General features: G+C 39.7%; 1 protein-coding gene across 1 annotated transcript; it reads left to right on the forward strand.

Moving 5' to 3' along the window:
- The first annotated feature begins 4,511 nt into the window (after nucleotides 1-4,511).
- CT55 (cancer/testis antigen 55) lies at nucleotides 4,512-19,236 on the forward strand. The gene is made up of 5 exons (XM_010997733.3): nucleotides 4,512-4,731; nucleotides 7,111-7,295; nucleotides 11,855-11,999; nucleotides 18,168-18,280; nucleotides 19,043-19,236. The coding sequence occupies exons 1-5, from the start codon at nucleotides 4,641-4,643 to the stop codon at nucleotides 19,232-19,234; spliced, it is 726 nt and encodes a 241-aa protein (XP_010996035.1). The 5' UTR covers nucleotides 4,512-4,640; the 3' UTR covers nucleotides 19,235-19,236.
- Nucleotides 19,237-19,920: the final 684 nt, after the last annotated feature.

Here is a 19,920-nt window from a genome sequence, read left to right on the forward strand (position 1 = left end):
TTTAATCTGCATTTCTCCAGTTACTGATGAAACTTGAATATCTTTTCAATGTCTATTGGCAATTTGATTTCCTCCTCTAAGAACTGCTTCTTTCACATGTTCTGTCCAGTTTTCTATTGGACTGTTCAGTAGAAATAAAATTGGTTTTTACATTAACTTTACATCTAACATCCTTGCTAAATTCTTTTTGATTCCAATAATTAATATCTTTTTGCTTTCTAAGTAGAAAATCCTATCATCTGTAAAGAATGACAGTTTTGTATCTTTCTTTCCAAATGTAGTACTGATTTTTGTTAAATTATAAACCTCCTTAAAACTTTCACTCTCAGGGGCTTCCTTTGTCTTTATCTTGATCTTAATAAAAGGGATGCTTTCAGAGTTTCACTCTGGATAGTTCTTACTGCAAATATGTACCTTGTTAACTCCCTAACTTCCTTCGAGTCTTTGCTCAACTATTATTTTCCTAATGAAACTTACTGACTACCTTATTCCAAAATACAACTCGCTGTCCCTCCCCAGCACTGATATATTTCTTCCCTAGCACTTATTACTTTCCAACATACCATATGTTTTACTTATTTTTTGTTTTTATCATCTACCCTTCCTCTACCCATGAGAAAGTTTTTGTCTCTTTGTTTACTGATATATTCCAAGTGCACAGAAGAGTAGCTGGCTCATAGCACTCAACAAATATTAATTAAGTGAACATATAAATGGAAAGTATTTGGCAGAGTAACTTGCTGGCATAACAATGTAAGCACTCAATAAATGGTAATAGTGATTAATAAGTGATTTATTCCATGATAAATTACCATTAGGCTCCATCAAGGGAGCCAGAGTATAAAAGACAGGTATTGACCATCCCTAAAATGTTACATGCCCATAAGACCAGACACACACACACACACACACACACACATTCACTCAAGCAAAAAGTCATTATTTCTATACTTCTAGGTTTTGTTTGCATGTGGTCTTATTCTCATGCCCATAAGCACTTGCAGGCAAGGTTCCAATCAGAGTCTACTCTGAGAGGCACTGCTGCAAGATGTGGAGGCCAGAGGGGATGCAGACTAGGTGCAGGCTTAAGGGGTGGAGGTTCCTGCAGCTTTCTTGGACTGCACACTCACACCTGTTGGTCTCCAGCTCTGGGGCATCAGGGAAGCTCTCTGGCTTTGGCACAGTTTTCTGCCCTGTCCTGATTCCTTAGTGGTACTCATAGCACTTGACCTTTGCTCCTTCAGACCTAAAACAGATCAGTCAGCATCTAATTCTAGCATTAGATTCTTTCCTTTTTGAAATGCCTGTAGTGTTTTCACTTTAACTGGCTATTCTTGACCGACTCAGGGAGCAAGGAAAACAAGGTCCTGCCTTCATTGAATTTCTAATAAGGGGGATATGGCCAAGGAATAGGTAGTTACCATATAGCATTAAGGGTCAGTTTGTTAGTCAGTCAGTCAATAAATCTTGGTGAGGGCTTACAGCAAAGTCCCAGGCTCTTGCTAAGAGATACAAAGAAATGAGATTCAGTATCTGGAGGAAAGAGAGACATCAAATAAATAATGAAGAATGGAAAGACAAATTCAAGGCAATGTATGTTCATAGGAGACTTTCAGAGTGCCAGTGTCTCTGAGCACCTGTGGTATGCCTGGGCACCCTGGCAGCTGACCCAGTGTAAGGGGCCCAAGATGAAGTCGCCAACCCCAGGTTGTGAGAGGAACTAAAGAGTATTAGGTGAGAATCAACTTAGAAATTGCAGAGTAAGGACAAAGATATCATTTCAATAACCTAACCTTCTACCTTAAGAAACTAGAAAAAGAAGAGTGACCTAAACCCAAAGCAAGCAGAAAGAAAGAAATTATAAATAACAGAGCAGAAATAAATGAACTCAGGCATAGAAAAGCGATGGGGAAAATCAGTGAACCCAAAAGTTGGTTCTTTGAAATGATTAAGAAAATTGATAAACCTTTAGGTAGATGAAGGGAAAAGAGAGAAGACTCAAATTGCTAAAATCAGGAATGATAGAGAGGACATCCTTGTCTATAAAAAGGACTACAAGAGAATGACATGAACAACTGTATGCTAATAAATTAGATGACCCAGAAAGACAAAAACTATCAAAACTAACTGAAGAAGAGATAGACACTGAATTGTATACTTTAAATAGGTCAATAATATTGTATGTAAATTATATCTCAATAAGGCTGTTATAAAAAATTAAAAATAAAACCCAAAACCCTTATTAAAAAAGAAATAGAAAATCTGAATTGACCTATATACAAGTAAAGAGATTGAATTAGTAAGTAAAACATTTCTCACTCACACACACACACACACACACACAAAAGCTCAGGTCTAGATTGATTCACTGTTAAATTCTACCAATCATTTAAAGAAGAATGAATACCAATCCTTCTCAGACTCTTCCTAAAAAGCAAAAAAAGAGGGAATACTTCCAAACTCAGTCTATAAGAGTATTACTTTGATATAAAACCAAGACAGAAACAACACAAGAAAAAATAACTACAGACCAACATCCCTTATTAATATAGAAGCAAAAATCCTCAAACCAATCCAGCAACTTATAAAGACTGCATGCAATATTAGTTGTCGAGGGCTGCCATAACAAAGTATCAAGACTGGGTGGCTTAAACAACAGAAATTTTTTTCCTCACAATTCTAGAGGCTAAGAAGTCCAAGATCAAGGTGGCAGCAAGGTTGATTTTTACTAAGGCCTCTCTCCTTGGCTTGTAGATGGTAGTTTTCTTCCTGTGCCTTCCCTCCGTGTCAAAATTTCCTCTTATGAGAACACTATTGATATTGAATTAGTACCCATTCTAACGACCTCATTTTAACTAATTACCCCTTTACAAACCCTATCTCCAAATTCAGTCACACTCTGAGGTCTGGGGGCTAGGATTTCAGCATATAAATTTTAGGGGAACACAATCCAGTCCATAACAGTGACCAAGTGGGATTTATCCCAGGAACATAAGAGGCTCATGAGGTTTCTGAGTGATTAATCTGCAGGGGCCAATGAACAGTGGGCAGTTAAGGTGGTCCAGGGGAGGATACTGGAGGTGAGGGACTCTGAGAAGTTGGGATCACCTCAGATTGGGAAGACATCCATGACAAGGGCAGGATGGTGGGGTGGGGAGTGAAACTGTAGGGCCTGGGCTTCAGAAAGGATGGGTAAATGCTTTTACTCTTCTTTACCACAGGATACCGCCTAGGATCCAGAGCACTTGGCTGGTCAGTGCTTCCTGGAGAAAGGGCCTAGGTTGTGCCAGACAGTGGGTATGTGGGAGCAATGCAGGGCTCTAGGAGTGTGGGCTCGAAGTGCAGAAGGAAAGCCCTGGTCCTAGGCAGCATCCTGGAGTGCAAGATGGATCCGGGTAATAAAACGGAGGCTGATTCAGATTTCTGTCTTAGATCCCAATACCATGGGGAGACTTTAACTGGCCAGCATCAAGTTTAAGGAATAATATCCACTAAATTATCTATTGGTGGGCTTTCGGCTGTGGATACCCTGCCTCTAAACTTTTTCACAGTTTTGTGGGCACATTGGAGACACTTGGATCCTGTTCTAGACAGTCTCATATACACGGCCTCTAACTGTGACCTGGACATGGAGATTCTTAAAGCTACACAATGTTTTAGAAACAGATTTTTGATGAGTGGTTCATTGAATACAACCTAAATCCTCATTTAATATTCTTAATGTGATCTTGTCTGCATGGTCCCCTCCTCCCCAAATACTGGTAGCGATGCATTCCAAACTCTGGCGTGGTGCTGTATCACCTGACCCTCCTCACCTAGCCATCCTCATCTCCAGATCACACTTTATTTTTTTTATTTTTTTATTATTTTTTTTTTTCAGATCACAGTTTAAAAGTGTCTCTCAGGACCATGAGTGCTTTGCTATAAAGTTACAGTTGGCTCCAGCTTCCAAGCAGAGCGGAGCGCAACCCGTGCTTTGAGGCCCAAGTAGATGTGGAAGTTTGGCTTTTCCACAATGTCGATGGTAAACAGAAAGCTGTTGCTTAGAGCTGTCCACTGAACCCGCTGTGGAGTGGGTGTAGGGGTGGGGAGGTGGGACTGTTGGGGTGTGGGTGGATGGAGGGTTCCCGGAGACAAAGGAAAAGAACTCGGGTCGTGAAAAGTGGGGCTTGCACTCGGGAGCCTGCCTCCGTCCTCCAGCCTAGTTGCTGCTGCATCTTCCAAGACTGGCACCAGGCTCTCCCTGTAGAAGCCCATCGACAAGCTCCTCTACTCTAAGAGGGGCAAAAGGGATTAGACTGGAAGCGATTTCCAGGTTGGCTACCACATCTCCACCGTCCCCTGTCGTGGGAGGAGCCACGAAGCCCCACCCACCAGCCGGCTTCATCTCAGGCGCCTCCAGCCCGCGCACTACGCCCCCATTGGCTGGAGGGTGCGGAACAGTAGAACTCTTCGAGTGGCAGCCTTGGCCAAACGTTGCAAGACAGCCGCTGACTGGAAGTTGGGCGGTGCAGAGGAGCAGGCACGGCCTCTGGGCAGCTGCCGCCGTGTTCAGAGGGCGGCTGGGAGGCGGAGGCTTGGACCAAAGCAAGCCTCGTGCCCAGTGTCACGCAGGGCCAGGCCGCCCTGACCACGGGACCATGCTCCGGTTTATTTCCAGGGCTCTTGCCTCCTGGAGAAGAATGGACTCGTCGGAGGCAGAGAAGGCGCAGCATCTGAGGCTCTTGGAAGGTACGCAACTCATCCTTACCTCCCTATCGGCCTGTATTTAGCCGGGCGTCCCACTCCTGGTTCTAGGCTGCAAGGGCCGGAAAGGACGCTGCGTGCCCCAGGCGGCTCCACCCTGTGGGGTGGGGCATCCCGAATCCCTGAATACTCCGCGGACTCGCGGACTCTTTTGTCTAAAGTGAGGAAGGTGTAGACAGAGAAGGCCCCAGGGGAACTGTGTCCCACCCTTTCATTTCCCTGGATGCCTTTGGAAATTACATTGCGCCTGTGTTATTTGAATGGGCAGCAGATTCCTTGTCACATTTCCCATGCATCGCCCTGATTTGAGGGTAAATCTGATTTTGTTGTGCAAACACGCGTGTATTTGAAGCCAAGTGGACGAATCGTATCTGTCCCCATAGGAGGGCACCGGCCGAGTTTCCTGCCCCAGAGTCTGGCATTGAGTGGACGACCTAGGGGACGCTGGGAAGGCATCATTTTGTTTGTGGGAATCGCTTAAACTGAGGTTTGCTGGGGAGGATGGCGTCCCTTCTCTGACAGCATTCATTCTATTGTGTGCTGAGTACCCGTCTGTGCCGAAAGCTGGGCTCAGGACCTGAAGGACATCTACGTCGCAGTTCCGTTTGACGGCGTGGTCAGGGAGACGCGAGCAGGGAAGAGAGAGCACAGGCCAGTCTCACCCAGACCCGAGGCCCGAGGCCCGGCACCGGGTGCTGACCTCTGCGCTCCCGCCCTGAGGCGCTTCCTGCCCCAGGAGTAGACGCATTGTGCGCTGGCTCAAGATGGCTGGCAGTTTGCGAGAGACTCCTCTTTGGGCAGCTTCATTCCCTGGCAGGGCCCCAGCTTCCAGGTGCCAGAATCTCCCTGCGGCTTCCCTGCCAGTGGAGTCAGAGCCTTGCACAGGTGACGGAGTCTTAGAAAAGTTTGCCCTGCTTAGCTGTTAGCTGACATCCCTCACTGCAGCCTCCGTCCACTAATTACCCTTACTTTTACCAACCGGACAACACAGGAGAGTCTTTGACAAGTTTTCATGTGCCTGAGTGGTGGTTGTCACCCTTGTCCCTTCCACTTTCTTGTATTTTATGATTTCATTTGACAAATGTGACTTTTTTTTTTCCAAAATTTCAGGATTTTTTTGGCTTCTGATTCCATAATCTATTATAACCGAAGATTTCCTCCAGCCATCCCCAGTCAATTCACTTGTCTTTGAGCAAACGCCTAAGGCTTTGTGGTTCATAGTGTGGGCTCTGCAGGCTGACTCTTCAGGTTCAGATCCCAAATTATGGTTTCCCAGCTGTGTTTGTTCAGAAAAAAATAAACCTGAGTGGTTCAGATGCACATTTGGGCTAGATTTAAATCCCCAGATCTCTATGTGCTTTGTCTGGTGAGTTGTCCAGATACTGCTGCTGCTGCTGCTGCTGTTGGTAGATGAAGTTATATAACAATAATGGATGCTTAACGACTGTTTTGATGTAGATACCATGTCAGCAACTAACATATAAGCTCTAACCTGTGGAAGATATTCGCAGTTCTAAGCAGTTGACATATATGTGTCAGTTAATATTTATAACAACCTTTTTTTCCCCAGATTTTTTGAGATATAGTTGGCATAGAACATTGTGTAAGTTTAAGATGTACAATGTGATGATTTGATATATGTATATATTGTGAAATGTTTACACAATAAGGCTAGTTAATACCTCCACCACCTCACATAATTATCTTATTTTTTGTGGTGAGAACATTTAAGATCCACTCATTCTAGATCTGCAGATACTAACTCCTATATATAAAATAGATAAGCAAATTTCTACTGTATAACACAGGGAACTATATTCAATATCTTGTAGGAACCTATGATGAAAAAGAGTATGAAAAGGAATATATGTATGTATATGTATTGAAACATTATGTTGTACACCAGAAATTGGCACAACACTGTAAACTGATTATACTTCAATTTTTTAAAAATTTTTTTTAAAAATCCACTCTTTTAGGCAGACAATGTCAATGTCCTGGTTTTACAGATGAAAACAAATTCAGAGAGGTTAAGAAATGCACCCAAAGTTACCCAGATTTAGGTAAGTGGAAGAGCTGTGATTCAAAGCCAGGCAGTCTGGCTCCAGGCTCAGTGCTCTTCACCTTGGATGTGGAGCCACTGGGCTATACAGAGAAATGGTGGAACCAGCATTTCAACTTAAGCATTCTGCCTCCCAAATCCTGCACCACTATGCTCTACTGTCATCGTCATCTGTATCTTAAATCCAGCCCAGTTTATTTCTAGATTTAGATTATTGTCTAGTATTTTGTCCCTGGTAAGGCTCATTTATAATGTGTATTTGCTTTTGAGATTAATTAATGAAACCATTACTCATCTCTTAGGTGACACCAAGCTAAAAACTGTACAGGGAGTTGTGACAAAGTTCTGCAGTGATTATGGCTTGATTGATGAGCTGATCTACTTCAGTAGTGATGTTGTGACTGGCAATGTGCTTCTGAAAGTTGGGCAAAAAGTTACTGCAGTTGTGGAGGAAGATAAAACATCTCACGGATTGAAAGTGATCAAAGTAAGATAAGTTTGGGGACCGTCTTTATTCCTGGGGAACTTCCAACCTTGTTTCCATTTATTCAGCCTCTCTAAAGTGACATGGTATAGTGGGAGTAGAGTGCAATTTGAAGTCCAATGCACTGGATCATGTGGGACATTTGTTCTCATCTTTGTAGTGCTTTCTGTTTATAAAAATGTAAATTGTTTATTCTTCAGCATTAAAAAATATGGTTAATGATGATAATTATTAGAGTCTATACTAACTTGAGACTTCCTTTTTTTGCCTTTGTATTTGTTGAAATGCAATTGCTAGGTGAACAGACGTGCATTTTAATCACTTTTTAGGAACAGTTTTATTGAGGTATAATTGACATACCATAAAATTCTCCAGTTTCAAGGGTATGGCTCAGTGACATTTTTAGTAAATTTATAGTTGTGCAACCATTACCTCACTACAGATAGTTGTCATTTGAATGGGTATGATCAAGTTACGCTTCAGCTTTATTAGACTGATTGACACTGACAGGAGCAGGCTGTGAAACTGCCTGCTTGCCAGTACTGACAAGGATGGAAATATTTTCAGTCTTTGCCAATCTGGGAAATAAAAAGCAGTCTCATGATTTTATTTTGCATTTCTTTAAGTGTTGGTGAGAGTAGAACAACTTTTCTTAGAGCTATTTATGTATCAGGGGCATTAGAGCTTTTGTACATTATGGAAATTAGAGCTTTGTTAGGAAATTTATCATATGAACGCTTTGCAAATATTTCCTCCAACACAGTCTTTCAGCTTTGTGGAGTTTAATTTTTATGCAGCTATCAATATGGCCATCTTGTCCCATGTTGCTTTTCAGTTCAATGAAAAATCATTCCAAAGGAATTCTTATTCCAGATCCAAACAAAGGCTTATTCCGCTTCATAATTTACACCAATATTCACTTATGTTTTCTTCTGAAAGTTTTTTATTTATTTATATCTAAATATTCAGTCAACCTGGAGTTAATTTTGGTATAGCGTTTGAGAGAAGGATCCAGATCTTATTTTGTTAATGTATACCCTGTTGTCCCCAAATGCTGAGATGCAGTAGCTAGGGGAACAGACATGCATTTTAATCTCTTTTTAGAAAGTTTTATTGAGGTACAATTGACATACCATAAGATTTTCCAATTTTTAGGGTATAGTTCGTTTGTCCCCATACCTTTGTCCTGTTGTCCCCCCCTTTATGGGGACAGCGGGTCCCCAGCCCCCTCCCTTATTCCGATAAAGGTTCCCATACCTTTATTGGAATATCCACTTTTTCCCTGTTGAGTCAAGTGTAACTTCTATCATGGGCTACATTCCTAAAGGCCTTTGAAACTGCGGAGACGTCCTGTTGTGTTCATTTGATTGTGTTATCTTGCCCCGGAGGTATGATCAAACTGTTTGAATTACTGAACCTTTGTAACACATTTCAAGGTAGGTGGCCTGGTTTCCCGGTCAAAACTTTTGAGTTTTTGGAATTTTCCTGACCCTTCCTGTGTGTTGGTTTTTCTGTATCAATTTTAAAACATTGTGTTTAGTTCCCCCACTTCCAACCACAACAACCACAATAATACCCGTTGGGATTTTTAAATTAGTATGACTGAGTTTACAGATCTCATTTAGGGAGAACTGACATAATGGTAATAGTCTTCTCCTCTAAAAAGCATGTCTCTCCTCTTCGATATTTCTGAATTGTTTCATACTTTTCTTCTAATAGGTTCTGTATATTTCCTGCTAATTTTATTTCTCAGATTTTTAGTATTTTGGTCCATTATCACTATACATTTTATTTAAATTATTTAGCTTTAAAAATAAGCTTTTAATTTTATATTTTAAACCATTATCAAATATTTAATTTTATAATTTAAACCAATATCAAATATTACATGCTGTAACCAATTTTGTCTCCTATTGTAACTGAATCCAAGCTTATGCCACTCACAGCACAACAGGTCCGTGATAGAGACAAGGTGTCGGGGCAGGGAAAAGAGACTTTATTTGGAAAGCCAGCGAACTGAGAAGATGGCAAACTAATGTCCTAAAGAACCATCTTAATTCGGGGTAGAATTTAAGCTTCTTTTATGCTAGGGAAGGGGGAAGCAATATGCCTGATCTGCTCATGGACATTCTTCTGATTGGCTGGTGATGAGGAACCTGATGGTATTTTGGGAGTCAACCTTCTGGTTCCAACCAGTCTGAGGTCTATATGCTGATGGTCAGCATGCAGTTAACTTCTTCCATCTGATGGGGGTTTCAGTATCTGTAAAACAACGCAAGACTGTGGCTCAGGATATTATCTACAGCCCTCGAGGAGGAGCTAAAGGTCCTTGACTTTGTTTTATGGCTAAACTGTTATTGTTTTGTCTTGCCTGTGTGTGTTTCTTTGTTTCTGCATTTTCTAATTTCTCTGATTAAATTTGCTCTCGGGAAGTTGAAGCTGGGTTCAACCCCCAGTACCTCTCTAAAAAATAAAATAAATAAACCTAATTACCTCCTTCCCCCAAAAAAACCCAAAACCAAACAAACAAAAAAATTATACTCCTGTAGTAACGAGACATATCGTGGTGATCATTTTGAAATATATGGAAATACTGAATTACTGTGTTGTGTAACAGGAGCTAACGTTGTGTTGTAGGTCAGTTATACTTCAAAAACAAAGAAGCTCATGGAAAAAGAGATCATATTTGTGATTACCAGAGGTGGGAGGTGTGGGGAGGGGGAATTGGATGAAGGTGGTTAAAAGGTACAAACTTGCAGTTATAAGATAAATAAGTACCGGGGACGTAATTACAACATGGTAAATATAATTAACACTGCTGTAGTTATATGTGAAAGTTAAAATAGTAAATCCTGAGTTTTCATCACAAGGAAACTAAGAGTTTATCCTACAGCAATAAATCCAGCAAGTAGGCAGTGTGTTAGGATATAAGCCAAATGTTCAATTTTGTAGAATTGAGTCAAATTATGGCGCTTCCATTCAGTTAGATGCCATATTGTCTTTTCAAATAATGTTTCAACAGTTTATTGACTTATTTGTGATCACTTGGTAATGCATTAATAATATATAATATTAAAATTTTCCTTCAAATAGTGCATAGATAGTTATGCGTAGTAAAAACATATGGAGTAGAGTAAGGACCAGAATGTGATCAGTGCTTATGGATTATGTGTAATTGTTTTCTACTTTTTTGTTTTCTGGGTCTCATATTTTTTGTACAATGAACATGTATTATTAGTATAATTAGAAAAGTGAAATATTAAACAAAGGCCTTTACACTTCCAATAATAAAAGTTTTGAATGCCTCCCTATTGTAGATAAAATAAGCCCTGATTTGATTTGTCTTTTTTAGAGCTATCCACTCCCCCACCCCTTTATTTTCCAAACTTCATGTCATGCTCTGTCCCCTACCCCCAGGTTCCCTGATCTGGAATCTTAATGATTTTCCTCCTTGTTCATCTCCCTTGGTGTGTGTTTTCTCTCCTCCCTTGCTATCTCTCCATATCTGTCCTCAGCCAACCACCCCTCATTCGCAGGTAAAAATCTTTCTCTTCTTTCACAGCCCAGGTCAAATCCCACTTTCTCCAAGATATCATCCTATACTCTCTCAGTCTTAAATTCTCTCCTTACTGAGAATTCCCAGAAGGCAATTTTTGCACTTATTTTTACCATTTGTCACAACTTGCTTAGAATTTGTTATTTTTGCCTTTCACTCCCCTTTGTGAATTCCTGGGGGCAGGAACAGTATACCTTTTATCTTTGAACCTGATATGATCAGTGCATTAAAACAAATCAGTACACAAATAATGTATTTTTTTTCCTTTCTCAGTTTTAATATGTAGAATTATTACAGTTCGACTGCACATATACATTATATTGCATGTAAATACATATATACAGTATCCTGCACATTTTTTTAGTTTACAAATATGTACTAGTTATTGTTTCTAAGAACAGATTATATCTTTCGCTTTTTAAACTTACATAGTTATCAAAGGAATAAAGCCAACTACAAAATAAGAATCAACAGAATGTGGTAATCCAATCATAAAGGACAGTCAAATGTACTTACACATATTCAAAAAATAATAATAATAATGACACAAATTAACTAATTACTATTTTGATTTCTTGAATATGTGTAGGCACAAATAATGTCTTAGACACATTTAAAAAATATATGACAGTACAACACAAAGCCTGAGCCCTCATTTAAACTATGGGCTTACATTAAATATAAATTATCAATATTGCTTTATTGATTGAACAAATGTACCCACTGAACAAATGCAAGACGCTAATAACAGGAGAAACTGAGGTTGGGGGCAAGGAATATGTGGGAACTTTCTGCTCAATCTTCCTAAGCCTCTCTAAAAAATAAAAAAGATAGGAAGTTCAGGCATTATTTTATCATCTCATGTCTATGATGTGTCAAGTGAAATATATTCACCATTGTTGATGATAGTTGTTTAAACTGTTTCTCGAACAACAATGATGGAAGCATATGTTTCTGATTTTTAAACTTTTGTTGTGTCTGAAGTAACTATTTCTTTATCTCACAGGTGGAGGCGTTCTGTGACAATGGCAATGGTGATGGACTGTCAGACTCCTGTACTAGAGTTTCTCTTGGCTGTGTTAACTCTCTGATGGAAGACGTTAACTGCATTAATCATACAACTTACTTCTCTCTAGATGTTGTTTGTAAAGGTACAATTTATCTTTTTAAAAATTTAAAATTAAGTTTTACCTGTTTTTTAATTTTATAGAGTGCATTTGGAGATGGTCACAGGCATCATTTCCAGGGTCAATTTGGAACATGCTCAGTTGGTAAGAGGATTTTATACTGGAACTCCTTCTCCATTGTCCTTGGCTCCAGTTGGAGGCTCTTTAATGCTTGAGGTGGACCTTTGTTGTTGAAAATGATGTCCAGCAAGGAACAGATGGATAATGTTTTTAAAAGCTCATGCTGTCATTTGTTGCATTTGCATTTATCGAAAGCAGTTACTAGTATTTGTGTCATTTTTCCATTCATATAGGCATTGAATTTCTAATCTAACTGAAAAATATTACAAGTATACAGGGATACTGTTTTTTTAAATACTTCAAAAACTTTAAAATAAAGTTTGGATGTAGCCTTGTACCTTTGTTGGGTCACAAACTGGCCCTGTACACGGAGGACAAGAAGAGACCTAGAGTCAGGCTGCTCCAGATGGGTAAGGAGCAGGTTAGATAAACAAGGGAACTTAATATACGAGACTTGTGTTGGGTACCGCAAGATGGGTAATCTCTGCACCTGCCCACCAGAATCTTAAAAAGTTTATATAGAGGCCTTAACAGGGTTCAGTCACGTATACCACCCAAATAGTCTCAGCAATACCCTACTCTCTCAGTTCTGCATCCTTGAAACAACTCCATCTGTGGGAACAGTGGGTGGAACGTACATTCCAGGGACACTGGAGGAAACGAGGAGCCTCCAATTGCCCGGGTCCAGTTTGTGGGTCAGCCAGAGGTCACGTCTTCTCAATGACCTCCTCCAACACTTTCCAAGTGTGTGTGTCCGTCCATTAATTATCAGGCATAACACTTTGTTGTTTTATGCCTAAAGCAAAAATTTGTTAATTTTTAAATGCTATTTGAGTTTCGTTCAGCTCAAAATATAGTGCTAGATATTTATAAGACCAAGATAACTAAGACTTTATTAAACCCTGCCCGCAAAGAGCTCATAGTCTAATTGGGAGAGACAGACATTAAAAGAGTGTGATAAGAACAATATTACTGAGCAGAGGAGAGACCATGACTGACTGCTATGGAGAGAACTGGGGAAGGCTGCATGAGGTGCTTTCCCAGCTGGACTCCATACCCCTGCAACCTCCTGCCAGGCTGGATTTTGAAAGATGAATAGAAGTAAAAATACTGTTCCTGTTTAAGTGCAAGGAGCTGCCATTTCACTTAGATACAAAAGGGAAAATTAGTTCAGCCACACCAGGCAGCTTTCTATTTTACTCTTCTTGGGTTTAAAAGCCAGGATTTCACCTTGGAAGCCACCAAAGATGGTTGCCTGCTAGCAGCTGGGATTTTAAAGACCCGTTTAGTCAGAAGTACCCAATTCTAGGAGAAAAGGCCTCTGTGATTGCTAAGCTCCAAAGGCAATTTCTTGGTCCTTATAAACATACCAACAGGAAGTTACCACCCATGGCAGCCCTCGCTAGAATTCTTCTCAATATGGGAAGCACTTGAACATGTTTGTAATGCCAGAGGAATTGACTGAAGGTGAAGGAAGGACTGATGGAACAAGGTCCCTGGTTGTAAAGAGAGGATGGGGAACCCAAAGCACAGGTGGAGGGATTTACTGCTATAAAATAAATTGAGTGATTTGAGCAATGGACTGTCTAGGGTGGAAGAGAGAGTAGATGAAAAAGAAGACCTGAAAACCTAACCAGTCATACTTAGAACTGTCAAAATAGAATAGAAAGAAGATGTGGTATATATATATATATATACATACATATATATACACACACACAATGGAATACTAACTAATCAGCCATTAAAAAAGAATGAAATAATGCCATTTGCAACAACATGAGTGGACCTAGAGATTATCATATTAAGTGAAGTCAGACAGAGAAAGACAAATACCACATGATAGCTCTAACATGTGGAATCTAAAAAAAAATGATACCAATGAACTTACAAAACAGAAAGACGTATAGAAAGAAAACAAACTTATGGTTACCAAAGGGGAAAGGGGGAGGAGGAATAAATTAGGAATTTGGAATTAGCAGATACACACTACCAAATATAAAATAGATAAACAACAAGGTCTTACTGTATAGCACAGGAAACTCTATTCAATATCTTGTAATAACCCATAATGGAAAAGAGTCTGAAAAAATAATACATATGTATATATGTAAGAAAAAAATTGTCAGAAGAGCTGCTATTAATCTGATTATAAAACCCAATGAAAATGGGAAAAGACAATTACAATTTAAAACATAATGGAGATCTAAAAGAAGGAATTGGGCATTCAGCCTAGGGATGGGAGTGGGGGCATTTACCAAGTGCACGATGTTGCTATTTCTTTATTTTTCATGCGATGCACTAACACACTCCTGTAACATCCTATATATCCTTATGTGACCAGTGTGACCTGAGGTCGAAGCCTGGGGTCACAAACAGGGTTATTTCTTCATTTTTCACAATGTACTGGCTTGAGTACCCACTTGAGAGATAAAAAGGAAGTTCCACATAGCCTTTTTGGATTTTCCCGTACACCTTGAATAGCCCAATACTCCGCCATCTTATACAGTCCAGAGGTAACTTCCCCATTTCAGCATGTCTCTGTAGTGACTGAAGGACCCATTCTTCAGCTGATGACATTCTTATGATTGGAGTTAGCCAATGGGAAGCACATGCAGGATCCTGGAGTGGGCAGGAAAATGTTGGCAGTGACGTTATACTTCTACCAAAGGCCTTAGCTTCTGTAAGGCCACCCTCTCCTACAGCTCTAGCTGGAGGGGGTGAGCATATCCTCTGTTGTCCAATCTGAGTCATTTTTGAGACTAAAAGGGGGTGTTACAAGTGATTAAAGTTAATCTGCTTTTGGAGTATTTTTATATGACCAACAGATTATATATGACTAACAGGTTTTACATTTGGACCTTTAAAATAGCATTATTCATGAATTTTTCAAAAACAGAATTATTTCTTTAAAAAAAACTTCCGTGTACATTAATGGAAACTTTTGGATGTTTCGTCAAATTGTGATCCAGTGGCTTATTTGTAGGTTTTCTTAATTTCCTTCCATTCTGTTAGACAATATAACTACCTCCAGTACAAAATAAGAGCTGCATTCAAAGGTTCTTGCCACATGCTGAAATGTTCCCAAGTACAATGATCTGCTTTCACATTTGTACACCACTTGAGCTGTGCTGGTTCAATTTGTTTACTTCCTCCATTTATTTAGGGAAAAATTTCAACAGCTCTCTCTTTGCAAACTTCATAGCAATAACTGAATTTCTCCAAAAGCTTTAAAACCTGAATTTTGGCACTAGGTTGAAGTTTTTGATTAACGATTTCCAGCTAATTTTAAACAGACTGGAATTAAAACTGAAAATACTCGTTTTCAAAAAAATCACTACCATGTTAAGACAGTTGGGCTGTTTTACACAGTAGTCCTTCCGAGGCTCAGGCATGCCTGAAATCTGATCAGTGCAATAAAAAGAGAAGACAAGTGAGAAAAAAAGAAAAAACTAAGCATGCTGAGTTACTTTCTCTTTGTATTCCATATTAACTTTGCCCCAGAAGTTTTGTAATTCATTTATTTAAAATATATAAACACACACACACACACACACATCTACATTTTGATTACTGTAGCTTCCGTTTTAATTGGTTGAATATCATAGGTGTTTGGATGTGGTTATGAATTACGCTTGCACCACAGCCAATTCCAAGTACCTTTCTGCTCCATCTTTTTTTTTAGTTTCCAAGAACCTTATGTTTATTATGATGCTTTGTTACAAATTTGTATTTGTATTAGCACTGAAAAAAATCGTTTTATCCCCAGTGAAGGTCTTTTAAACTGCATTTATAACAGCATTTATAGTACTATTAGATACTTCACCTTTGCCAGAAAAAAAAATCTTTCACAACTTTTGTCAATGCTTTTTAGCCAAAGACCAAGTTGGGTTGATTACTTGCTTCAGAAAGGGATAACACACACCACAGGGGACCCATGCCATGGCTCAGTAAGAGGGTATTAGAAAGAACCTATAATAGGATGTGAGATTTAGTTCAGTGATTTGGAGGAGAGCCTAAGGAAGCAGGAGTTAGCCCTAGGGTGGATGCTGTCGGAAAGTGGGAGCAGCTCTCTGGGTATTTTGTGGGTGGCATAGTGGTCTTGTTTTCTGTTTAGACAAAATTATGAAGTGGCTGTGTTTTGTTTCATTCTGTCAGTCTTGGGGTGACTTATCTGAGGTTAATCCTATGAGATGGTTTATGTCCAACAGAAAAACAAAATGACTTGGCTGTGAGTGTCAAACCAGCTAGTTTAAATATTGAGGTCTAGCGGTGAACACTTTTGCACATCAGGGACTGGGCTTTTTTCTTTGCCACTTTGAGTCCATGATTTGGATGGAAGGAACAAGCCATTATGGGAATTCACTTAACTCTTTTTCTTCTTTAAAGCATCTGGCATCCTTTAACTGTTCGTGAAATTCTTCTAGTGAAGCTAACATATTAACAGCTGTTGTTTCACTTTTCCAATGTACCTAAGAAAAAAATTGAGTAAAACATTGTTGAAACTATGTTAGAGCAGTTTTTTTTAATAGGTATATCTTTTGCATTTTTTAATGTTTATTTGGGGGGTGATTAGGTTTATTTATTTATTTTAATGGAGGCACTGGGGATTGAACCCAGGACCTTGTGCATGCTAACCATGCACTCCACCACTGAGCATTACCCTTCCCCCACCCACCAGAGCACTTTTTTGATAAAAGAAAAGTCATATGTCATACAATTATATGTCAATGTACCTCTTTCAACTTTCCATGTTAACTTGCTGTCTTTGGGCACTGCTTCTTTAAAAACCTACTAAGTTATAAAGTAAATGCTTGGGTCTCTGGTTTTCTTGTGGTCAGTGATATCACTATGGCCCCCACGGTGGAGAGTAAATGTGGCCAGATTAAATGTTGTTTTCGTCTACTCAGGCTGCCTTAATTAAATTCCAGACTGGCTGGCTTAAACAACAGATATTTATTTTCTCAGAGTTCCGAAGGCAAAATGTTCAAGATCAAGGTTTCAGCCAATTTGGTTTTGGGGGGGAGCTCTCTTCCTCACCAAGTCCTCGCACGACCTTTCCCTGGTACGTGCATAGGTCGAGAGAGAGAAAGAGGTAGGGGAGGGAGAGGTGGGGGATGGGGAGAGGGAGAAGAGGTCCCGCGCGTGTCTTGGGTCATTTCTAAAATTTAGTTGTGATGGAACCAAGAAGAAGAAGGAAAGGGCTATGAAGGAACTAGGAAATGCTGGGTCATAGGTTCCAGAACTGTTTAACTTTAGTAGATATTGCCAACTTTCTGAAGTGGTTGTACCAAGTTTCACTTCCAGTAGCAGTATTTGAGAATTCCGTTTGCTTCAAATCCTCCATGGTACCTTTGTGCCGTGACTCACTTTTAACTTACTGTGTACATCGATAAATATTTGTTTATACCTGTAAAACATAAAATATATAGAGTTCATCATCAGTACAAAACACCTGAGAAAATCGTTTCCTTGTGTAGCTGTATGTTTACTGGTACTGCTACCACTAATAGCAATCAGCATTCATTTGGTGCTGGTTCTGCACTTGGCACTGTTCTGTGAGTTTTATATGTATCGATTCATTGTCCCTTCAACTCTGGGTAGTAAGTACTGCTATCGCGCTTCTCACTTTATAGACGAAGAAATCAAGGAACAGAGAGTTATGTAACTTGATCAAGGTTGCAAATTGAGTAAGGGGCAGTATTAAGATTTGAACTCAGGCAGCCAGATTCTTACATACGTACTTTTCTGCTTCCCCAGAAAAAAAGCTGTGAATGTTACCAGTGGTGTAATAAATTCTGTGCTGCTCTCAAAAAGATTGGTTTGAGATGCACAGTTAATGCTTTCCCCCAATTGATTTTAAGTCAGTAGAGAAAAATCAATGCCTAAAGGATTATAGATTTCCTTTCTGATAGCAAGGCTTACAGGTTACCTATTTTAAAATGTTTAAAATGTACCTTTGATGTAATAGAAACTATTTTAGGGTATTTCAATGTCACAGTAACTTGCAAAATTTAACAGTAGAACATTAAGAGATAATTCCAACTTGATTTCTCTCCATGGCTGTTTTAGGTTTTGAGCCTTATCAAGGTGACCGAGTCGAAGTCAAGTTTTCCATCCAGCCAGACACCCAGAGCAGAAAAGCCCTCTCAGTGACGCCTCTGAGACATAAGCACGTGCATGAGGTAGTTCGTTTGATGTTGACCTTGTTACACGTTTCTGCTTAGCCTTTCCGTGGTGATTATTTTTGCTGCTGAGAATTCTATTGGGTGTTTTGGGAAACCCAAAAGAAAATATATTCTTTGCCAAAGAGGAGTCTATTTTCTTATTGAAAAGGTTGTGCTTCTGAAAGGAAATAATTAGGTAATAATATAGAACACATATGATTTAAGGTCTAAATTATATCCTGTATTTGGGAGGTATTATAATGTTCTGAGAGCAACAAGAACAGAAAATAAATCATGTTCTGGGAATTGTTGGGAGAGAATGAATTGGGGGGGCGGGACTGGAGCTTATAGTAAATGCTGGGTGTGGTTTGGGTAGTGGAGACTGAAAATGAGTGGGAAATTCAGTTTGCACAAAAGTTCAGATGATGCTTGAAATGTGACAGAGGAAGTATGGAAGTGATGTTCTCTTTACCATCACATTCCTTTCTCACGCAACTCTTTTCCCTCTTGTCATCTGTAACTAGGGATGTTAATGGACAACTGGGTATTATATTTAAAGCAGAGTTTCTGATCCGAGACTTGGGCCCTGCCTTTGTGAGGTGGGGTCTGGGCATGTGTGGTTTTACAAAGCGCTGTGCTCCTGGTGTTTCAAATGTGCTAGCCAGGTTGGGCATCACTGATTCGGAATGACCTACTGATTAAAGCCAGCGTGAGAAGGTGGAGACCCTGTGACGGGGTGCAATCCTTTTACAGAAGTGTTTCCATTGTTTGTAACTACAGGTCTGCATTACTCACCTCCGTGGAAGAAATGGGGTGATAGACGATAGTATCTTTTTCACTCTGGATTCTCTGAAACTTCCTGATGGATACGTACCTCGAGTATCTGATGTCGTCAATGCGGTCGTGGTAGAGAGCGTTCAGTCCTGCTATATTTGGAGGGCGATTTCTATGACTCTAGTGAAAAGAGGATAATAAGAAAGCAATGTTTTTATTCCCTGTGCAGCTTTTCTTCTCTTGACAATAAAGTTTTAAATGTGTTTTGGAAAAAAAAAACAGCTTAGTAAACTTCAATAATTAATTCAAAGACCTTTCAAATCCTGTGTGGGCTGGCTAAATAGAGTGCGTCTTCAGGAGACTTTTCACCATTTTTCATTATTGATTAAAGACATTTTCATCTTCATCCCTTGTAATCATCTTATGTGTATGATTTTTCTCTTTTTAGTGGACCTGTTTATTTAAAAAATTAAACTATGTTCTTTTTTTCCACCTTTAGAACAGAGTTTCTGATCTGAGAAATAGTTTTTTTGTAACATATTGTGCATCGTAGTTTTTTTCTTTAATATTCTGAGTTTGCGTTATAGGCCCAGTGGGACCACTTTACGGGTGGGTAGTTGGAGTCAATATCCTCTAGATTTTAGATAGTCACCCACTGGTTCACTTCAGAAAGAGTGATTGCCTCCTATGTGCCAAGTGCTAGGTTTATAGCCTTGAACACAAAGGCCAAAGTTCTGGTGCCCTAATGCAACTTGTGTTCTCTTAATGCCCACCTGGCTTCCTGACCCGTGGACTAGTAGCTTCTGAATAGAAAGAGGCAAGTGGGAGCTGTTGTGGCCCCGGGTTCCCAGGAAAGTCGTTATTCCAAAGCAGCACCATGCCCT

The sequence above is a fragment of the Camelus dromedarius genome, chromosome X, assembly GCF_036321535.1.
Source record: "Camelus dromedarius isolate mCamDro1 chromosome X, mCamDro1.pat, whole genome shotgun sequence".
Taxonomy (NCBI): Eukaryota; Metazoa; Chordata; class Mammalia; order Artiodactyla; family Camelidae; genus Camelus; species Camelus dromedarius.

Bases quoted from the DNA above. Each gene is read 5' to 3' on its own strand.
- CT55 (XM_010997733.3), top strand. From the start codon at position 4,641: ATGCTCCGGTTTATTTCCAGGGCTCTTGCCTCCTGGAGAAGAATGGAC. The intron at 4,732-7,110 runs GTACGCAACTCA...CTCATCTCTTAG, and splicing joins GCATCTGAGGCTCTTGGAAG to GTGACACCAAGCTAAAAACT. The intron at 12,000-18,167 runs GTACAATTTATC...TGGCTGTTTTAG, and splicing joins TCTAGATGTTGTTTGTAAAG to GTTTTGAGCCTTATCAAGGT.